Source organism: Daphnia magna, linkage group LG5 (assembly GCF_020631705.1).
Source record: "Daphnia magna isolate NIES linkage group LG5, ASM2063170v1.1, whole genome shotgun sequence".
NCBI lineage: Eukaryota > Metazoa > Arthropoda > Branchiopoda > Diplostraca > Daphniidae > Daphnia > Daphnia magna.
Genome location: NC_059186.1, coordinates 5620451 through 5640886, shown reverse-complemented (window position 1 = coordinate 5640886; position 20436 = coordinate 5620451). Strand labels below are relative to the sequence as shown.

Genomic DNA, 20436 nt, shown 5'->3' with positions numbered 1-20436 from the left:
TAGTCAACAAAGCGACAACTTTGGATTATATGCTCCAGCAGACGATGTGCGATAAAAAATCGGTCGATACCAGAGACGAAGGGACCCTTCTTCTCTGGTTGATACATCTGAGATAGTTATATAGGCTTCCCGTAACTCTAAAGTTTGTGTAAATACGCCAGTCTCTGCATTATTGATTCCCTGGGTAAACAATTCAGGTTTCTTATGTTACACGATGGTGGACGAGGATGAAATATCGAACAGGAACATCAACCTGCCTGCTAGTGCAGTTTTGAAATATCATGAACCAAGGCTTTTGACAGCGGAAGATTGCCTTCAAGATCTAACGTATATAAATTGATCGCTTGAAAAACAAATAACTTGTTTTTTCTTAGGTTTATGTGTTCTGATACAGGGCCAGACAAGACTTGTTAATGGGGCAGGTGTCAAGACAAACAGATCGTCTAAGTGACGCCATTAAGCATACCCAAGTTTATGAAATGGTTTGGCTTAGATAATGCATCTTAACTCTTGGTGTTTGAAATATTTTCTAAAATTTTTCTAAATTCATAGATTACTCAAACAAAAATTTATCAGAATAAATTACTTCGTCTTCAAAAGGAAATGATTGACCTCAGTGAAAGGTCCCAGAAGATAAAAGTAAGATGAACCCTCAAGAAAATGTTTCCTGTTGTCAGGAATTTAGTGTAGGTAATGTTTGTTAACATTTGGTATGGTACTAGAGAAGAGCTTTAAAGCTCCAACAGTCTAAACAGCATGAAGCACTTTTGCGCGAGCAGGCTAAAGATCGTGAGCTGGAAAGAGAAAAGCAATTAATTGCCAGACCTGCTAAAAGAAATTAACAAAAATTCATTGTTATAAGGCATATCTATATTTAAATTCCAAAATTTTCATGGTACACTTTTAAAGTCACATACCTGTTGTAATATAATGCGATGACGTAATAAAAATCTAACTCACGATAAACGTTTGAAACTCTTTTCTGGTGCACTTTTTCGTTCGAGTTTTTTTAACCACATACGCGATGAATCCGTTAGCTCACTGGCTAGCACAATCTCCAAGAGACCAGTAGAAATTATTAGTCTATGTTTCAATTTCGGCCGCATCCTATTATCCCCTATTTTTAGCTACAGACTTCCAATTAGTTTAGGAAGATTCACCTCATCGAAAAAAAAACTATACATATATTTCAATTTACTTTTTTAAAAAAGTTCATCTTAGGTTAGATTTGAAGGCGAATCATCAGCGTAACAGCTAGCAAGTGTTCGAACGCAGTCCATCCGCGTTAAACATACTATGTTTATTCGAAAAAGGTTTATTGATATGTGATTATTGTAGAAAGTTCTACTTTATTTTGGAAACATGTTATAGTAAATTGGAAACATGTTATAGTAAATTGGAAACATTCGATGACAGCTAAATTTTTCCACGTTGACGCAATTGTCGCAATAGAGCGCTAGTAAGGGGATAGTAGGATACTGTCGACATTTCTTTGGAATTAGACAATATGTTTTCTAAATGTGAAAATAGGAGGGCAGCTTGGGCCTTTAAGTAAGCGGAAATGGTACGACCCTACAACTAAACACCAACTAGAACACTGGAAGTTTACGCAGATAGGTATCTTCTGCCACGGCAGAAGGTTGAATTGAAACTGTTACGGCGCATTTTTGTGACACTTTTGTTCAACCTTTTTAATTCAACTTTTAATCAAATTTGGCGATAAAATGGGTGTCCAGTGATAGCTGAGTTCAATCTCGAAGTTCAATCTTTTCAGTTTAATCTCATATTTAAGTTGGCGCCCGAAATGTACACTTGGTTAAACCGTCTGCCGTAAAGTCACAAAGAGACACAACGTCACTCCAAAGTTGAACAAAAAGTTAATGTAAAAATGAGTCCTTAGGGTCCGTTCCGCATCCGCAATTCCACATTGAGTTCCAAATCCGAAGTCCGAACTTTAGTAGAAAAGCGTTTCGCTTTCGCATTTTAGGCACTCCTTACATTGCTTTGTGTGTTGCAATTGCAAGGGAGGAGCACTATCTGTATGTAAACAAACAGAGATAGCATGGAAACTGCACTTTTTTAAGGGACCCGGTAAATCGTGTACGCGTACCGTGTACCGGTATATCGTGGAAAACGATCGCAGAATGGTTTCGCCCGCATGTCTAGGTCTGCTTGACAACCCTTCAACCGAGAGTTCCTTTTCTATAGATTTTTCTTTTTTCGTATGCAGTTTCTTGCAAAACAGCGAAACCTCTTCAGCGTGTCGGGCTACGTCAAGGCAGGGCAGCAGTTTACTAGAAATGTCTCATTGAATTCTGTTGTCCGTCAGCGAGCTCGGCTTACAGGTAAAAGAAACCGCTACAGCAGCATCTTCCTTGAGCCGCGCCGTGGCTCATTTCGCATCAAATGCACAGCATAGGTAACCTAAGAAAAACATTGGGTGAAAATCAATAATGTACTGTTTGGGTAAATTTTATTTCTAAACAATTTGTTTCAGGCATAAAATGGATATTGGATTGGAGCAACTACGGTTTACATCCGCGTGTTGGATTCTGTTGCTTCCAAGTTGCACTGTGCTGCCTTATGTTTCACTCTTGATTCCTGTACAATTTCATTCATGTTTATTCTCAACTCCACATACAAATTACACGGAGGAAAAAATCAGGAGTTGTGTTCTTTTCCACCTCATCACAGGTTTTCATTCGCCAATTTTGCAGCAACGCTTGGATTGTTTATGACTTCCCCAAGACTGTCCAGTAATTCTCTTCGGTAATCGTCGAAGCCACCCTCAATTTCATTTATGGTTTGATCTTCAATAACCCAAAGTTGACAGTTGGTTTCACGGATCAGCCGCTCGTCGTGGGAGACTATAATTACACCACCCTTATAGTCATTGATGGCGTCAGCCAAGGCGTCGATAGATTCGATATCCAGATTGTTTGTCGGCTCGTCCAAGATTAGTACATCAGGAGCATTCAAGCAAAGTTCCGCCAAAGCGACGCGGGCCTTCTGACCTCCAGAAAGATCTTTATTCTTAATGGTATGTGCATGCGAGGCCAGTCCAAATGCTCCCAACTGTTTTCGAGCTTTTTCGTACGGTAAGTTAAACAACCGCATCAAGTATTCGGCTGGAGTTTCTTCGGCCGTCAAATGTTCACCAGAATGTTGATCGAATCTGCCAAAAGAAAAATTAGCATGTAAAGGGCGTAAATTAAGAACAACCAAGAAGCCAGAGAATAGCTACCTTCCCATTCGCAGACGATGGTTTTTTCTTTGTTCTCCTTGTTGAGGTGTTAGTTCACCAACCAGTAGTTTCAGAAATGTAGATTTACCAACTCCATTGGGGCCAACAATTGCGACTCGTGATTCCATATCTATACCGAAATCACAATTCTTAAAAAGTGGCCTGCTTGCATCGTAACCAAACGTGACGTTATGAATTCCCAGGACAGGTGGCTGCAACGGCGGTGGCTGCAACGGCGGTGGCTCGGGAAAGCGAAATTTGACGACGTAATCCTTAGGTCTCTGCATAAGCTCAATCGGCCCTGCCGAACCATCATCGTTCTTGTGTAATTTGGCTCGATTTTTCTCTTGTTTCTTCGTTAGAGCCTCTTTTTGTTTTTTTTCAGCAGCATTCTTTGACTGACCCTGGGATTTCAACTCATTTAGTCTCTTTTCCTGTTTTTCGTAATCTTTAATTTGCTCTTTCCGTTTCTGGAGATGCATTTTCTTAAACATGGAATAATTTCCTTTGTAATAAAAGAGTTTTTCCATGTCCAAGTGAATAATGTCTGTACAGACATTATCTAAGAAAGATTGGTCGTGCGAGACGATGAGCAAGGTTTTTTTCCAGCCTTGAAGGTAATTATCCAACCAAATGACTGCATTCAAATCCAAATGATTGGTCGGCTCGTCTAACATGAGAAGCGTGGGCTCCAAATAAAGTGCTCGACCTAGTGAGACACGCATTCGCCAACCCCCACTGAAGTTTTTCGTAGGCCGATTCTGCATTTCACCCGTAAACCCGAGACCAGCTAAAATTCGCCGAGCTTTAGGTTCGGCCGCGTCCGCACCAATAGCACGCAATTCTTCATATACTTGATTTAATTGTTGCGTCACCTACATATCAATAGAAATAAAGTTAGAAAGAGCCAATGTGCATTAACGTATTTTTCCGAATTATTGACCTTCAGGTTTCCTTTGCGTTGTTCTTTCTCTAATTTATCGGCTTCTTCAAGCAATGAAGTTCGTTTCACATCGGCTTTTAAAATGGCCTGAATTGCGGGTGTATCATCCGCGACCACCTCTTGCTCACACAATAAGACATCAATGGAAGAAGGAATCTGTAGTGATCGTGATGCTATGTGGCGTAGCAAAGTTGTCTTTCCATGTCTTCAAAAACCGAAAAAATACATTTTATTGTAGAAATTTTTTAAAATAACTTACATACCCGTTGGGTCCAACAAGGCCATATCTTCTGCCTTGGGCAATAAGAAGACTTGCATTTGTAAATAAACTTTTTCCTTTAGCAGATATGCTGAAATTTTCCACTTTGATGTCCACAGTATTTTCTAGTTGTGCCAACTTTTTATCAGATTGTTGAACTTGGGAAATAGTGAAATTGTCTCCCAATTCACTGTGACCCAACCCCCCTTTGCGAGTGATGACATCCATTTGTTTGTCATATTCCATTTGCTTCTTTAATTTTTTCTTATCTTTATGAGAAAGTTTCACTTTTTCTTCTTGCTTGGTTTTAGGTTGCTTTTCACTTTCACTTTCATCAGAGATACTGAAATTATCTTGATCTTCGACAACAGCAAGGTCTTTCATTTTATCGTTCAATTCTACATTAACCCCAGCATTTGCTTTCATTGAAATTTTTGTTTGCTTACTTCCTTTTTTGCTTACGGTTGTGGATTCTTCAATAGCTGGAATATCCTTATCTACCTTCATTTTGTGAATCGGGAGCTGGCTACTTGGGATAAAGTCTATTTTACCCGTCCAAAGTAACGTTGTTTTTACTTTACTTTAACTGAGTGAAGAGACACTACTAAACTTTGCTTTTCTGTACATCTATCAGTTGACTTTTTTTTTTTTTTTTAATTAGAGGTTTCTTCTGCAGACGATGCCACGCGGTGGCGCGGGTCAGAGGTGTGCGTTTGTCAAAAAATCCTTAACGCGTTAAAATGCATTTTTCATTTGCCTTAACGCGTTAAAGTGTTTTTCTCGCCAGTTAACTACAGTTAACGGAAATTAACTAGTTAAAGGAAATTAACTGAGTTAAAATATTTAACGTGTTATTTTTCTGTTGCTTTTGACCTGTTTTAGACCGCTTTTTAAAACTAAATTTTAAAGATATATAACGCTTCAACGGCCATATGGCTTTTATTGAGATCTTCGTTTATCATGACTAACAAAATTGACGTAGAGGCAGAGGACGTGGGCAGTCAGAGTCATGTAGGCCAGGTGTTTAAAGTTGTCAACCCACGTGTCAGTTGTGCAACACACAAACTCAACTGATTAAAATTCTTCTATGACGGCAAGCTTACATGCCTCGTACATTTTGGGGATTCGATAACGACTAAAAGTCGTTTGATGCGGAACATGATACTGCTGCCCAACTGCTACTTTGGGGCCGTCCATAAATGACGTCACGCGTTTTTACAGTTTTTTAGACTCCCCCCTCCCCTTCTGTCACGGACTGTCACAAAAATGTGTCTCCCCTCCTCAAAATGACGTCACAAATCGCTTTACCCCCTAAAAATTTATAGGCTATAATTAATTAAAGAAAAAAGCATTATATTTTGAATCTTCTTGGTCTTTATTTGCGTTCAACTGAATTGCCCATCGGCCAAATTTAGTCACATTACCACGACTACGACACCCCTTCGCATCATTTAAGTCCTTAGGGATTTTGATGTTCTTGGCTCTGGTCGTGGGAACGGAAATGAAGACCACTTGGGAAAAAAAAATCTGCGATTTTTTTCGATTTCGTTAAAAAATGTTTTTTTTGTTTGTGACATCACATTTTAAGAATCTCCCCCCTCCCCTGCCGTCACAGACCATCACAGAATCATGAACCCCCTCCCCCCCTCTGGCGCGTGACGTCATTTATGGACGGCCCCTTTCATTACATTTCGAAAGTCTTTCCCCATCACAACATTTACTGCATGTAGGTCCTGAACAATGAAGTTTGCATTTGCGGTATCGAGTTTCAATTTCTTTTCTTTTGTCATTGTTCTGTAATCTGTGATTTTTGGTTAATTTTCATGGATTTTTTGTCTATGTTTGACATTTAAATGGTACTTCATTGATGACACTGAAATTCTCATCAGCTTTTTTAAAATGGTTGCAGACTGCTTTTCCTGGCTTTGACTCAATTTGCAAGAAATGATTTCAAACCCAACATGACTTCAAATTTGTGTCGTTTGCTGAAGGTTCAGGTTCAATTAGAAGCTGACGTTCCACTTGCACTTTTAGCTTGGTCAATTCCTTCGTTGAATGAAGAAGTCAGATTTTTGTCATTGTTAGATTTGGTATTGCTAGCCTTTGAGCTCTTAGTCAGTGAAGGACTACATACAGTCTTTTTTGTTCGAACCATTCTTTCACCAATTTCCTTAAGAACCAAAATCCAACATAAGTTATATTTTTTTACATATACAACTAAGTTGTAAACAATCGTACTCACTGTGAGCGGGAAAGAATCACATAAAAATTCTTTTGCTCTTCACGAAAACCAATACGTATACTTCAAATTACTTTCGAAGTTTGTCTTTGTGCTACTGCAAAACATATAATTTATTATATGTCAATGATTGAATGGTTAGACCTTTCAGATTTATTAGTATAAGATTTCAATGATAATATTATGTATTAGGGGAGACTGGAGTATGCCGGGACACCGGGTCAAGAGGGACAGTAGGGGGAAAAATATTAGATTTTAATAAAATTAAATTTTTTTTTAGTATGTTATTTAGATACATACAATCTACTTTGGCATGAAATTTGGTTGAGTTTTGTCAATAACTGTATCAGTTATTAACAAAACTAAAAAACGGGGGTTTTTTAGTTAATTTTGTCTCCGCCATTTAATGTTTCTAGAAAAAAATAATCGCAAATGGCATGTAAATTTAATATGGAAATGAAGCTTAATCATTTCTTTATTGTTAAAAACAAAAATTATAATTTTCGATCAATTACTGCAGATAATATTAACGTTTTAAAAAAATAGTCTTTATCGGGAAATCGGGACAGCTGTTTTTGACTAAAACGGGACATTAGTGGGTGGGTTTGGCCTTCAAGCCCATCAATCATCACCGAGCTCATGGCGCCATTACTGTTCCTTACAATGATCACAAGCCATCGATTATTCAGCATATTAATCGATTACAATAAGCCCAACCCCCACCTATCTTGTAATAAGGGTTTCTTATCATATAAGAAAAATTTTTTATTAACACAATAATCAAATTGAAACATTTATCAACTTATAGAGTCTATGCAGTGGGACGCTATTTCAATTTTTACAATTTTTTTTTATGAATTTTAAGGCGAAAACGGAGGACGTCCCTCACCACCCACCCTAGTGTCCTCACTTACCCCTCAAAATAGGCTCCTCCCACAAATCTAACAAAACTTTAAAGGTCTTATATGGGAAAATGGTTTATTATTAAATTATATAAAAAATATGGGGGGTACATTACCGTATGGAATACATAAAAACAAAATAATAAATTAATTTAATGATTAGTTTGGGAGATATAGGGGGAAAACGAAAACCGTCCCGGCTTACTCCAGTCTCCCCTACCACTTTCAGTTTTCAAGGCTCCTAAAAGTACGTAAAATTCCAATTCAAATACCAAATTAAATGACGCCAGCAATACACGACTCATAACAAGATACGACCTACAATCTACGTAACATCCGATTCTGACTTGAATTTCAATACAAATAACAGTATTGCCAGCTTTACACATTTAAATTTATTATACGTAACATTTAGAACATTGCCGAGAGCCCGAGATGCCCACAAATTTTCTTCATTTATGCATTATATGCTTTCCATTCAAGTTTAACTTTGTTAAAAATTTTAACGCGTTAAATTCTCCTCCAAATTTTGGCGTTTTCATGTCGCCGTTAACTGCCCGTTAACTGAAAGAAATGTTGCTCAGAAATAGCTTAACGCGTCCCGACTTTAACGCGTTAACGATCCGTTAACTTCAGTTAAGATAACTTTCGCACACCTCTGGCGCGGGTGTTGCAGAAGTTGGGCTAATGCCCATTACCACCACCAGGTTTGTATTTCATCTAGGTTGCTATGGCCTTTTCTTTTTTTTTTCTTTTTTTTTTTTGTGTTTGTTATAGTGCGTTTGTGTGATGGGTTGTTGGTTACTTTGCTCTAGTAATGATGTGTTGACCACGCGTTGGCGACTGTTTTTGCAGGAGAGTATTTGTGTGTCTTTGTTTCTTGGGTGGGTGATTGTTGTTCACTAACTTTGTTTTGTTTTATTATTATTTTTATTATTATTTTTTTATTTGTTTGTTTTTTTGTTTTTTTTGTGTTTTCATTTTTGTCTTCCCTAGGATTCAGGCATTCTTGGATTATCAGACGATGAGGTAGATCTTCGTGTTGGATATAAATTGCACTAGTTGGTCTCGGATGAGGAGTTGTAGGCTTTTGCTAAGTGTGAAATTGAGGCCTAGTATGTTGCTGGAGCACCAGGTAAGGTTATATCAGTTGACTTTTCTACTCGGTTCTGCTGGTTGACAGAATACAATTCAGCAGTGCCATTTTGAAAACAGGGAAAACCTGAAAACGTTTGTCAAAAACCTGAAAAACCTGTTTGCCAGTTCTCTGAAAACCTGCTGAAAACTTGCTCTTTTTGGTAAAAAAATTGCAAAAACCTGAAATTTGCCTCAAAAAATCCGCAAAAACAAGAAAAAAAAATTTTATTTTTCCAATTTTGCATGAAAATGGCATTTTTTCCCCTTCAAACAGAATGAAAGAGCCCTAGTGACTCCATTAGGGCTATTTTCCCTAAACAAGCGAAGTTAGAATTTCCGTTAAACATTGGGGGTTACATGGTTAACAAAATTCAGAAAAGATTTAAGTGCGTGAGTTGCTTCGAATCGGTAAAAGGTGGACTCGAATCACTGCCAAAGGATTTCATGGCTAAAGATTTAACAGATCTAAAAAGCAACGGATACCTCAAATAGTCAAATTCACTACACTTCACCTCTTCAAGCTCCTGAAAGCAGTAGAAAAGGAAATTCAAAGCAAATTTGATATCGGGCAAATGTTTCGTCCAAATTCGTTCACGGGGGCCAGTGTAGATCGTGTACGCGTCGTCATGTACGTGTACTGGGTACATCGTGTATTATACCGCGTATTTGCCAAACTCCGCCCCCTAGTGGGAGGGGCTTAGCACCACTTGTACACGGTTTATCACTAGCAGACGACGGCGGAAATTGGGTAAATCGTGTACGTGTATTGGTAATTGGTTTGGTTTGGTTGTCAATTTTAAATAAATACGATTCGATAGTTTAAAATAAATAGAAAAATCAGCAAATCCGGTCTTATTTTATTAATAATCAAAAAATCAGCGATGGCTTACCAGTTGCGTAGTATAATTTACATAATTAACGTAATAAGTATGTGGATACAGATATCCGCAATGGAAGGACGACGAAATCGAAAGGATTGCCATCCGAATAAGCAATTATACATATCTAACAAATTGTTTCAACGAAACTTTGTTGGAAAAAATTTCTTGCATATTGCAACAGCGCATTTTCAAAAACGAAATGATGAATGCCCTTGAGGCTTGACTATTGGAAATGACCATAAGGACGTTTTTGTTGAGGATCATTCCCTTGGATCACTCGTTTTGGGGAGTAAGTCAGTGGTGTAAGTTGTGAGCAAACTAATTAATCGTTTTTGATTGGATTTAAGTAATCTGTTCTCTGTTGTGTTTCCTTCTCGTTTGAACCCATAAAAATGGTTTTCAATAAAAAACAAACTGACTGTATGCTGAGCATCGTTTCTATGTTTTCGGATAATACTTTACCTGCGTATATACAGTAGGTGCCAAAAGTATTTGAACACTTCGCGTTTTCTGACCATTTTAGCATGGGTTCAAATGACGGAGTGCGCTTAGCGCGATTGAGAAAAAGAGGGTTAAAAAATCCACCTAAGTCAATGAAAATAATTTTATGACCTAATAATAGATAAAGGTATCTAAAAAAATTGTTTTAAATTTGTATGACTTGTAGCCGCTGGCCGGCATATCAGTGCACAAGTATCCGAACGCGAGTTTTTCCGCCGTGCTTTCTTACGGCACTACGTGCCTTCTTTATTATTTTTTAAAATATACCAAATATAATACTATCAAAGGCTAACTAGACTTTTTATGTGTACAAATACGTAATCTACTCCTTCCGGCCACTTGTTATGCGTAAACTTAAATCCCTTTTTAGTAATTAATTTTTCCGTGGCAGGCTATGTGTCATTTTCTGATTTTTTCCCTTCAGAAAAATAGTTACACATGCGGCAACTAGTGGCGCATTGTTTTTCTACTTGAAAATCATGCAAATTTAGGTAGCCTTTGTCTCTAAATGCGTGAAATCTCACAAAGAATGGCGCATACCCGCGCCCCTAGTTGTCGCATGTATAACTATTTTTCTGACAGGAAAAAATCAGAAAATGACACATAGCCTGCCACGGAAAAATGAATTACCAAAAATGGTTTAAAGTTTAAGCATAACAAGTGGCCGGAAGGAGTAGATTACGTATTTGTACACATGAAAAGCTTAGTTAGCCTTTGATAGTCTTATATTTGGTGTATTTTAAAAAATAATTAAGAAGACACGTAGTGCCATAAGGAAGCACTGCGGAAAAACTCGCGATTTCTGTTAAAGATAAACATAGCAATAGAATGTTTCATAAATTGTCAAAATGTTTACCAAAAAGTTTTTCCTACTTCATTGTAGAAAGGTTACGTATTTATCATTGCATGTCGTTCCATAACAAAATAAACAACTTATACATATCTATAATATGTAATAAAAATGTTATCTATGTTACCTAGGTGCAAAATTCATGATTAAATGGGAAGGCGCGAAATTTGAACAGCATTGGCGCATGGATGGATATTGTCGCGGGTGAAAAGGGAGATTGGTTATCTCTTCGCAGAGATGAGTCATCCGCTCCTTGGACAACGCGGTGATCGCGGTGAAGAAATTATCGGGAGAAGTCCGCTCTAAGAAAGATACGCCGAAACGTAGTCCGGAAGGGGAGTAATTCGCGCGACGGTATAAAACGCTGCCCCGAATCTGCGTTAGATGAGTCTCCATCGGGTGAGCTCCGTAAGAGGAGTTCCCTGGTTTCCCTAGAGGTCTTCAGACGCTTCTCCAACTTTTGGTAATGGTTATCCCCTTTTTGTTCGAGTAAAACCATTGTTTAGATTTAAGTTATCCTATTCCAAACGACTATTTGACCGAAGAAGCTGACAGTCAGGGTGAATCAGTCGAGAATGCAAGAGGCTTAGACTCGGATCCAGAAACCGAGGTCGATTTGAGAGCGGCGACGAGTCCAGTTGTTCCGGTCGGTGGACAACAATTTGTAGTGCCATCCAGGCATATTGAGCAGCCGCAAAGACAAGCTATGGAAGCTGTCAGAAACTTTGTTAGCCCGCCAACTTCCGAAAAAGATCGGAAGAAGATGCGCACCAATTGATGGAGCGCTTTGAAGAACATTCTACCCACAATAGATGGGGTGATATTGGAAAAAGAAATAATTTTGAAAAGTATTTTGATGACGCCGCCAGGAGCTGGTTCAATTGTGCAAGGCTCCCGAACGAGTGGATGGTGAATCTCAAACGGCCGGAAGATATGCGATTGCAGCGCCTCTTCCGTGGCCGAAGGCAGGCGGTTATTTAAAAAAAGAAAAATTCTTAAGAATATCCGGGAAATCAAGAAACATTTAAACAAGTAAGCGCAACCGGAAGGAATAAAAACGACGGAGTAAAAGTCCCTTATTTGCCAAGAGGACGCAAGCTGATTTTTTTTAGTCTCATCAACCTTTGTGGATGGCAGAAGATTAGTACAGTCGGGTCGCCTGTCTTGAAGAAGGGGAACCTGTCGCGGGTGCAAAAGAAGATTGGTTATCTCTTCGTAATGAAGCCTACTGCATATAGACTTATGCGCTTTCCAAGAAGCAGAAAACACTACCCAGATCAAGGCACCTTGGGGTCTCTTAACAACCGACGTTTGACAGTGTTCGAGCAGTCGTCAATACTTCGTCGAGTTGTTCTTCTCTCTTTCTCTGTGTCGACTTCTTGGTGTCTTCCTTGTTCCACTTGTTCTCCTCTAACCAAGTCCTGTCAGTTTTGAGTGTACAAAACTATTGAGTTATTTCACTCTGTAAGTATAGTTTGTGGCTTTCTAGAGCCCAAAACTAAATCTACAATACAAACTTTAACCTTGTCTGATCTATACCTTATTACTTCGCAGAGATGAGTCATCCGCTCCTTGGACAACGCTGCGATCGTGGTGAAGAAATTATCGGGAGAAGTCCGCTACAAGAAAGATACGCAGATACGAAGTCCGGAAGGGGAGTAATTCGCGCGACGGTATAAAATGCTGTTACGAATCTGCTTTAGATGAGTCTCCATTGGGTGAGCTCCCGAAGCTGGGCTCCGTTAGAGGAGTTCCCTGGTTTCCCTAGAGGTCTTCAGACGCTTCTTCAACTTTTGGTAATGGTTATCCCCTTTTTGTTCGAGTAAAACCATTGTTTAGATTTAAGTCATCACTTGTTGTATTCGTTTGTGCTTGTTCAAATACAACCCGTGTGACAATATTGTTGGCGTCAAACAAGGAGAAAAGTGACATACACCCTTCAGAACAAATATCTTTTTCCGGAACACAAAGAAGATCTCAAAAGGGAAGAGAAGGAGAACCGGTGCACTATCTTTTCCCGGTCTATTTTAAAATTAAGATCAATTGCGGTGAAACTCTAGAATCCTTTACCTCCCAGTTTAACAAGACAGTATTTCATCCCAAAGAATATCCCAATCAGGTTCTGGTTATCTACGAAGACGACGCATCGTGCATCAACAAGGAGTATTCGCACGGGAATGCCAAACGGCCTGAGAAAACAGAAAAGCCTTTCTACCGTACTTCCCAGTCATTCTTAACAACAGCAAAAGAAAGAAAAGACGACCCGTCTTCCCAAGTATATGGCGACATCATTGAAAGTGTAGGGCGGAATATGAAAAAAACAGGCTGCACAGGCTCCGAGGGATTTACAGCAAGTAAAGAATACAAAAAAGGCGGCAAGAGAAGTAACAAAACTCAGCGATGATGCGCAATACAGCGCCTGCTTATCTGGCATTGAAACAAATTTCATCCGGAAGTTCGAGCTGTATCCCGAGTTGAATTACGCGTGTTTGCATTTCGGTGAATATGTATTATACGTTATTTATTATTTTTTTATTATACGTTGCAGAATTTCAGTACGTCTCGGATAACAATTAATTTATATTTTTAGAAATGGCTGATGAATTCCAATTGCTGGCGGATCGCACGGATTTACCGGCAGTCGTAATGGAATACGACCAGAGTTTTGCATCTTTTAAAAAACATAAGATAAGATAAGATAAGATAATTTTGATATCTTTTGATATCTTTTATCTTTCAAAATTTAAGTGATATCTTATCTTATCTTATCGGTTTTTTTTAAAGATATTTAAAAAGATAATTTTGTCACGTGACTATTTTTTCGTGCATGGTTCCCTCTGTTGTCTAATAGCGTTATTATAACGTTAGACGTTAACGTTAAATCTTACAAAGCTTCACGGCGTCAGTTTGACGTACAATGCAGACTACAGAAGTGCGATACAGTCAGAAACAAGTGCTAACTTCTTAGGTCGTAGTAGTTAGTTATCTAAAATCTAACACGGTTTGCTTTTGGTTGAAAAGTGAATGACAAGTGATGATCCTGTGATTGGCTGTAAGTTGCCGCCGGCTACTGGCTAAGGTAAATGGCGGGATGAGGCTTTTGGACGACTAATTCTTGGGTGCAGTAGACAAGGTTTCGATTGGAAATTGCTGTTTCTAATAAAAATAATATAATTTTTTAAATAATATTCTTTTAACTTTAAGAAAAAATAGTCAAGTGAATCTGAAACATGTATTCATTCAGAAAACATCAATAAATACACAACATTTAACCAAAGGGCAAAGGCATACTTTTATTGACGTGCAGATGCTGCCATCTTTTCTGATTGCTAGCAGAAAGCAGCTCGCCGGCATCTTAGTAGATGAGAATGTTCCCTGGCCATCCCAACTAACCTCTCCATTGTAACGGCATGATTTTGGGCCATTTAAAAATTTTAAAGTTATAGATTTTTGAAACGAGAAAGAGGTAAGTTTTTTAAGATAGCTTAGTGTGTTAAGAAATGTTTTAAATAATTTTTTTTTTAAATTAGTCAGTTAGTTATTATTATTTTTATAGTTTTTTAGTTAGTTATAAATTTCTTTAAATAAATTAATTTTTTTGAAAGTATCGGTCTCTTGAAATTCTAATGTAAATTTAACACCAAAAACCAAGAAACCAGCAATTTCTATCAGTGTTTCGTATTTTCTAAATTTGCCGGATTTGACTCAAATCCAAATCATTGCGTGTGTTTTGAAATCCGTTCCAAATCCTAAGCTCGAAAAAATCAGCAAAATTCAATCCAAATCAAATCCAAATCCAAATCCAAATAATTTTAAATTTGAGAAAATCCGATCCAAATCCGATCCAAATCCGATCCAAATCCAATCCAATTCACAATCAATTGTTAATTTTATGATTGCAACATGTAACACATAGTTACATACAAGTTCTTCTACATATTCTGTGTCAAGGTAAAAAATTTTTAAATTTCCTTTTAATTTTTTTTACTTTAATCCCTAATTTAATATCAAATAAAAACCCAAGACTTAATAGGATTAGTTTACTTTTTAATAGAAGTTTTGCTAAAAAATCTGTTCGACTTTTGATTTCTTACAAAATCCATATTTTTTTTTAAACTATAATAACAGGTTCCTTTAGATTTCTTAAGTTGGATTAAATTTTTTTATTTCTGAGTATTCTGACTGACAATGGTGAAAGGAGCAAAAAAAAAAGAGTTAGCCACAATTCATCATTTGTGTTTGACAGGAGTCACAGGACTCATAAGTTTCATATTTCGCTTTATGAAAAGCATTTTCGCGAAGAGAGGAGGCTTAATGCGATTTCTTTTAGCCGATGCAATGTCCGTGCGGTGCTAAAGACCCGTTCGATCTCTCCTCCCGAAGCGGGCACCCCGAAGAGCTCCCTTGCTATCAAAGCCAACAACGGGAATCGATGGGCGTTTACTTTCCATTAACCCAAGGGACTAAAGCGCAAGTCAGAAGGACAATCATTGTCAGGAGAGCAATGATTCTCCGTCTGCAGAGTCTGCAGACGACAAGAAAGGTAAATACTAAACAGTGGCTGGGTGGTACAGGAAAAAAAATTCTAAATTGGAAAAAAATCCGAAACAAATCTTTATAAAGGATTTGGATTTGATTTGAAAAAATCCGGGTTTTTTTTTTGTGTGGATCAAATCCGACCCAAATCCAAGCCATTGAAAAATAAGGCAAATCCAAATCCCTTAAAAATCCGGGAGGATTTGGATTTGATTGGATTTGGATTTGATTTGAAAAAAAAAATCCGAAACACTGATTTCTATAGACCGTTTTTTCAAAATAAAATCTTTAGTTGTGTTATTTATGAAAAACAAGGAACGGTCTCTTGAAAATTTTCTCTTCCTTCAATACTAAATAGGTAATGCAATTTTAAGAGGTCGTTCCCTGCTCTTAAACTCTTAACAGAACTAAATGACATTTTTAAAAAGGAAGAGTCAGTTGAAGTTGTTAGTTTTCTGTTTTGATTGTTGATTTTATTCATTATTTCAAGAGACCGTTCTTAGATTTTCACTATTAACACATCTAATTAAGAAAGAAACGGTCTCTTTAAATTGTGAAATGAGTTCTACGAATAAAACAAATCAACAATTTCAATAGACCGTTCCTTACAAAAAACATAATTAATTCATGTAATTAATGAGAAATAAGGAACAGTCTCTTGACTTTCACTACATTTTCATTGTAAATAGGAATTTTATAAAAGAAATAAAAAAAAGAAATTTTTAAGTTTGACGTATAAATTTTGACTGTATAATGTTAGTTTTTGAGGGAACGTCCTTTTTCTTGACAGTTAACACAGCTAAATGATATTTTGTGAAAGGAACGGTCCCTTAAAATTAAGGTAAGTAAATACAAGTAAGTAAGTCCAAGCCGCCATTTGTAGTCTTACTTAGCCTTGTTTAGGTGGATTTAACATAGGCTAACAACTTTGAGGACTGATTTCTCCCATTAATTTTGCTACCAGGAGCAAAATTATTGTGGCACGTTGTACGTCAGGATATTGCCAACATTTCAAGTGCCAAATTTTCAAGAATTCGCTACAACTAGTACTTGAAATCGTCGTTACCGTGAAGGGCTATCAACATTTGAAAAATAACAAACAGTCAACAGCAAATGGTAACTTTAAAAAATGTAATACCAAGAAATTTAAGTTTTATAAGAAAATTACACATTTTTAAAAGTTACCATTTGCTGTTGACTGTTTGTTATTGTTTCAAATGTTGATAGCCCTTCACTGTAACGACGATTTCAAGTACTAGTTGTAGCGAATTCTTGAAAATTTGGCACTTGAAATGTTGGCAATATCCTGACGTACAACGTGCCACAATAATTTTGCTCCTGGTAGCAAAATTAATGGGAGAATTAGTCCTCAAAGTCGTTAGCCTATGTTAAATCCACCTAAACAAGGCTAAGTAAGACTACAAATGGCGGCTTGCAGGGTTGCCGGACTACATGAATACTGCTTTTCGCAACGTTAAAATGGACTATACAATTTTGATGGACCGTAGGAAATCATTTTGATTTAATTGAAATTTTCTAAGAATACTTACATTTGCACAGCATTCCTCGCTTCTTGATTTCTTTTCTCAAGCTCATTTAGGATGGAAATAGCTTGATTTTCAGGTAATTTCCTGTAACGTAATGATTCTGCAGCTTCATCCTTTTTTCTTTGTTCTTCTACATTTTTCTTCTTTTTGATTTCTCTCAACATATACTCTATTTCTCGACTTTCTAGATCTATTTTTCTTTTTTTTCTTTTAGTTCATTTTCCAGTTTTCTTTCTTCATTTTTAATTTCTTCTTTTGATTCTTTCTTTGTTTCTTTGGTTTTATTTTGGTTTTCATTCATTTTAGGCGTTTTATAAACTTCCTCCGAGTTTACTTCAATGCTGGTTTCTCCAATTGAGTCGGTCACAATATATTCGTTGTTATCTTCTGTGAAAGGTATTTGTGACAATAACAATATATTATCAATAATACTTTCGTCATCAAAATCATCGTTCGAAACATGTTTCTCAGGAGAAGAAATTACTGATTCACAGCTTTGCGACGCCATTATTGATTTTTTTTTTTTTCTATATTCTTAGTAAAAGATGCTCAAATTCGCGCCAAAATTCATTTCCCTCTATCGTGTAGTTTTTTTATGTCGCGCCTCATGAAATGATTACTAGATGACGCGCTGGAACGCTCTTGAAACAGGAGACAAGACAATTTACTCTCAAGTTCAATAGAATTGGAGATTGATTGCTTTCTGAACACCTTGTTCCATTTAAATAAATTCAATTCATTTCATTTGCAAAATTTAAACAGTATTTATCAATACTATTAATTCTCACTAAAACTTGCTGCTGATAATCATTTGGGTAAGTATTATGTTAGCCTACTAATTAATTTTTAGATTATATTTCTCTTAAATATCTATTATACTGTGCATCAAATTTTTGGAACTCAGTCAAGTTATTTTTTTTAATTAAATATGAAAATAGGCTGTGTTTTTAATAACTATTGAGAATGTTTCTTTTCCAATAGTAAAACTATGATTATGGTAAATCCAGATTTGAATTATTGGTTGACTGCGTTCCTGAAAATAAAGAGACATTTGCCTTTTTTCTGCCCGTATTCATTGATTAAATTACTAATAAGAGATGGTCTCATAAATTTAAAGAATAAAGTCCAGTTATTATTTTTAAGGAACATGCCAATATTGAAACATCCTCTCAAATTTCTGGAACGCAGTCACCAACTATCATTTCAATAAGTAAATTAGACATTGGACTGCGTTCTTATAAATTTGAAAGACTGTTTCTTTTCAATTTGTTTAAACTTGGAAAAATAATTTATGTAGCAATTCATTAAATGGACTTTTTTTTTTGAAAGCTGGGACAATATGTTTTATATCTTTTTTTATATAAGTTTAATTTTTGGAAATGGAACGTATTCAACTTCTTTCTCTCAAATTTTGGAAACGCAGTTCTTACTTTTTATTTCAAGAAGAAAATTATGAATTAAACTTCATTCCAATAAATTTATCATGTTATTTTCTCAAGTTTATGGAACACAGTAACTATACTTCATCTTAAAAAAATTTAAATTGGACTGCATTCCTATAAACTTGAGAGACCGTTCCTTTTTCATTAGCTTAGATAATAACATCATTCATTTAGATTTAAGGTTATCAATTGGACTTTATTCTTAAAAACTAAGAAATTGTTTCCTTTTGTACACTTATATATTATACTGAAATAATTGTTATAATTGAACAGTGACTTAAATTTCAAGAACGCAGTCCACTTATTATTTTGTTGTGGAATTAGAGAAGATAGGAACGGTCTATCAAATTTTGGGAAACAGTCATTACATTTCTTTTTTATATGAAATAATATATAGGACTACGCCATTACTAATGTGAAAACTGTTCTTATTCTAACGTTGCAATGAATTAAAATTTTGTGATGCTTAGATATTAAATTTTTTATATTTTTATGTTTTATAATTAAAAGTAGATGCTATTTACGAATATACAGTACCCTCCCAAAATAATCAACACTTCCCCGTTTTTCGCCCTTTATAACATGGGCTCTTATGGAGAAACGTCTCCTTAGTTTTTATTTTTTTACTCATTTCCCCTTAGAGTTAAATTTTAAAAAAAAATTCAGCTTACTCATTGATGAGTTTGCTTTAGAATGATGTGTGGCGCAATAATATAACGGTAATCCCCTGAACGGTTTTTATGCGTTCAGGTGTTGATAATTTTTCCCTTTTCCCCGGTTTGCGCCGCCATTAATTTAGTACTGGTTACCCCAAAAAAACCCTTTTTTTATTTTATTCATAGCTGCTTAACGGAGAATCACACTAACTTCTAGTTTGATTCGTCGTAATCAGCGTAAGTTAAATTTTTTATTCTTATAATTAAATATTTTTTTTTGTTACATTAACCCCATTCTAAAAATACTTAAATAGGGGCAAAATTTTTTTTCAGATAAACATGGAGGTTATGTATGGGTAACTTGTGGTACACGGCTGTTGTTTGTATAAAAAAAGCTGTTTTAAATTCAAAAAACCAAAACAAAACAGCTATAGCAAATAGCCCAGCAAACGTCACTGCCTTGAATATGGCATTTAAGGAAAATATAATTATGGGAGGGAATAAAAATATAAAGAGCGCTGTAACATGCGCCTCTAGTGGGAACAAAGGTAATCTCTACCCGAGTTACCCATACATAACCTCCATGTTTATCTGAAAAAAAATTTTGCCCCTATTTAAGTATTTTTAGAATGGGGTTAATGTAACAAAAAAAAATATTTAATTATAAGAATAAATATTTAACTTACGCTGATTACGACGAATCAAACTAGAAGTTAGTGTGATTCTCCGTTAAGCAGCTATGAATAAAATAAAAAAAGGGTTTTTTTGGGGTAACCAGTACTAAATTAATGGCGGCGCAAACCGGGGAAAAGGGAAAAATTATCAACACCTGAACGCATAAAAACCGTTCAGGGGATTACCGTTATATTATTGCGCCACACATCATTCTAAAGCAAACTCATCAATGAGTAAGCTGAATTTTTTTTTTAAATTTAACTCTAAGGGGAAATGAGTAAAAAAATAAAAACTAAGGAGACGTTTCTCCATAAGAGCCCATGTTATAAAGGGCGAAAAACGGGGAAGTGTTGATTATTTTGGGAGGGTACTGTATATATGTTTAAATTTTTTTCTTTATCCATATTTTATTAACAATGTATTTTATTTCCAATTTTTGGTATTCTTATGTCAAGAAAAATCGGTTATTGGTGCATTAGCGGGAGTTCCAATACTACTACAAAGGGTCTGGATTTACGTTTCCAAAGTAAGGTAGTATTCCAACATCCTTTCCTTTCCCCACCCATCGCGTCAATGGGTTAAATCAGCACTGGAGAGCTAACTTTCTTAGTTATCACCTTCCTT

At 36.3% G+C, this 20436-nt stretch overlaps 2 protein-coding genes and 2 long non-coding RNA genes across 4 annotated transcripts; 2 read left to right on the top strand and 2 right to left on the bottom strand.

The window, feature by feature from the left end:
• Positions 1-39: 39 nt before the first annotated feature.
• On the top strand, positions 40-966 carry LOC123472558 (biogenesis of lysosome-related organelles complex 1 subunit 6-like). The gene is made up of 4 exons (XM_045174297.1): positions 40-327; positions 395-482; positions 553-639; positions 723-966. The coding sequence occupies exons 1-4, from the start codon at positions 215-217 to the stop codon at positions 840-842; spliced, it is 408 nt and encodes a 135-aa protein (XP_045030232.1). The 5' UTR covers positions 40-214; the 3' UTR covers positions 843-966.
• Positions 967-1527: 561 nt separating this feature from the next.
• LOC116920995 lies at positions 1528-2664 on the top strand. The gene is made up of 3 exons (XR_004392968.2): positions 1528-2166; positions 2231-2419; positions 2498-2664. It is a non-coding gene; the product is annotated as an uncharacterized LOC116920995 (long non-coding RNA).
• On the bottom strand, positions 2605-5281 carry LOC116920988 (ATP-binding cassette sub-family F member 1). Its single transcript, XM_032927178.2, has 4 exons — positions 4451-5281; positions 4188-4392; positions 3245-4119; positions 2605-3175 (listed from the first exon to the last, which is right to left on the bottom strand). Exons 1-4 carry the CDS (start codon positions 4951-4953, stop codon positions 2689-2691), a joined length of 2070 nt encoding a protein of 689 aa, XP_032783069.2. The 5' UTR covers positions 4954-5281; the 3' UTR covers positions 2605-2688.
• A 1240-nt stretch (positions 5282-6521) lies between these two features.
• Positions 6522-7930, bottom strand: LOC123472559. Its single transcript, XR_006647041.1, has 3 exons — positions 7808-7930; positions 6689-6782; positions 6522-6616 (listed from the first exon to the last, which is right to left on the bottom strand). It is a non-coding gene; the product is annotated as an uncharacterized LOC123472559 (long non-coding RNA).
• Positions 7931-20436: the final 12506 nt, after the last annotated feature.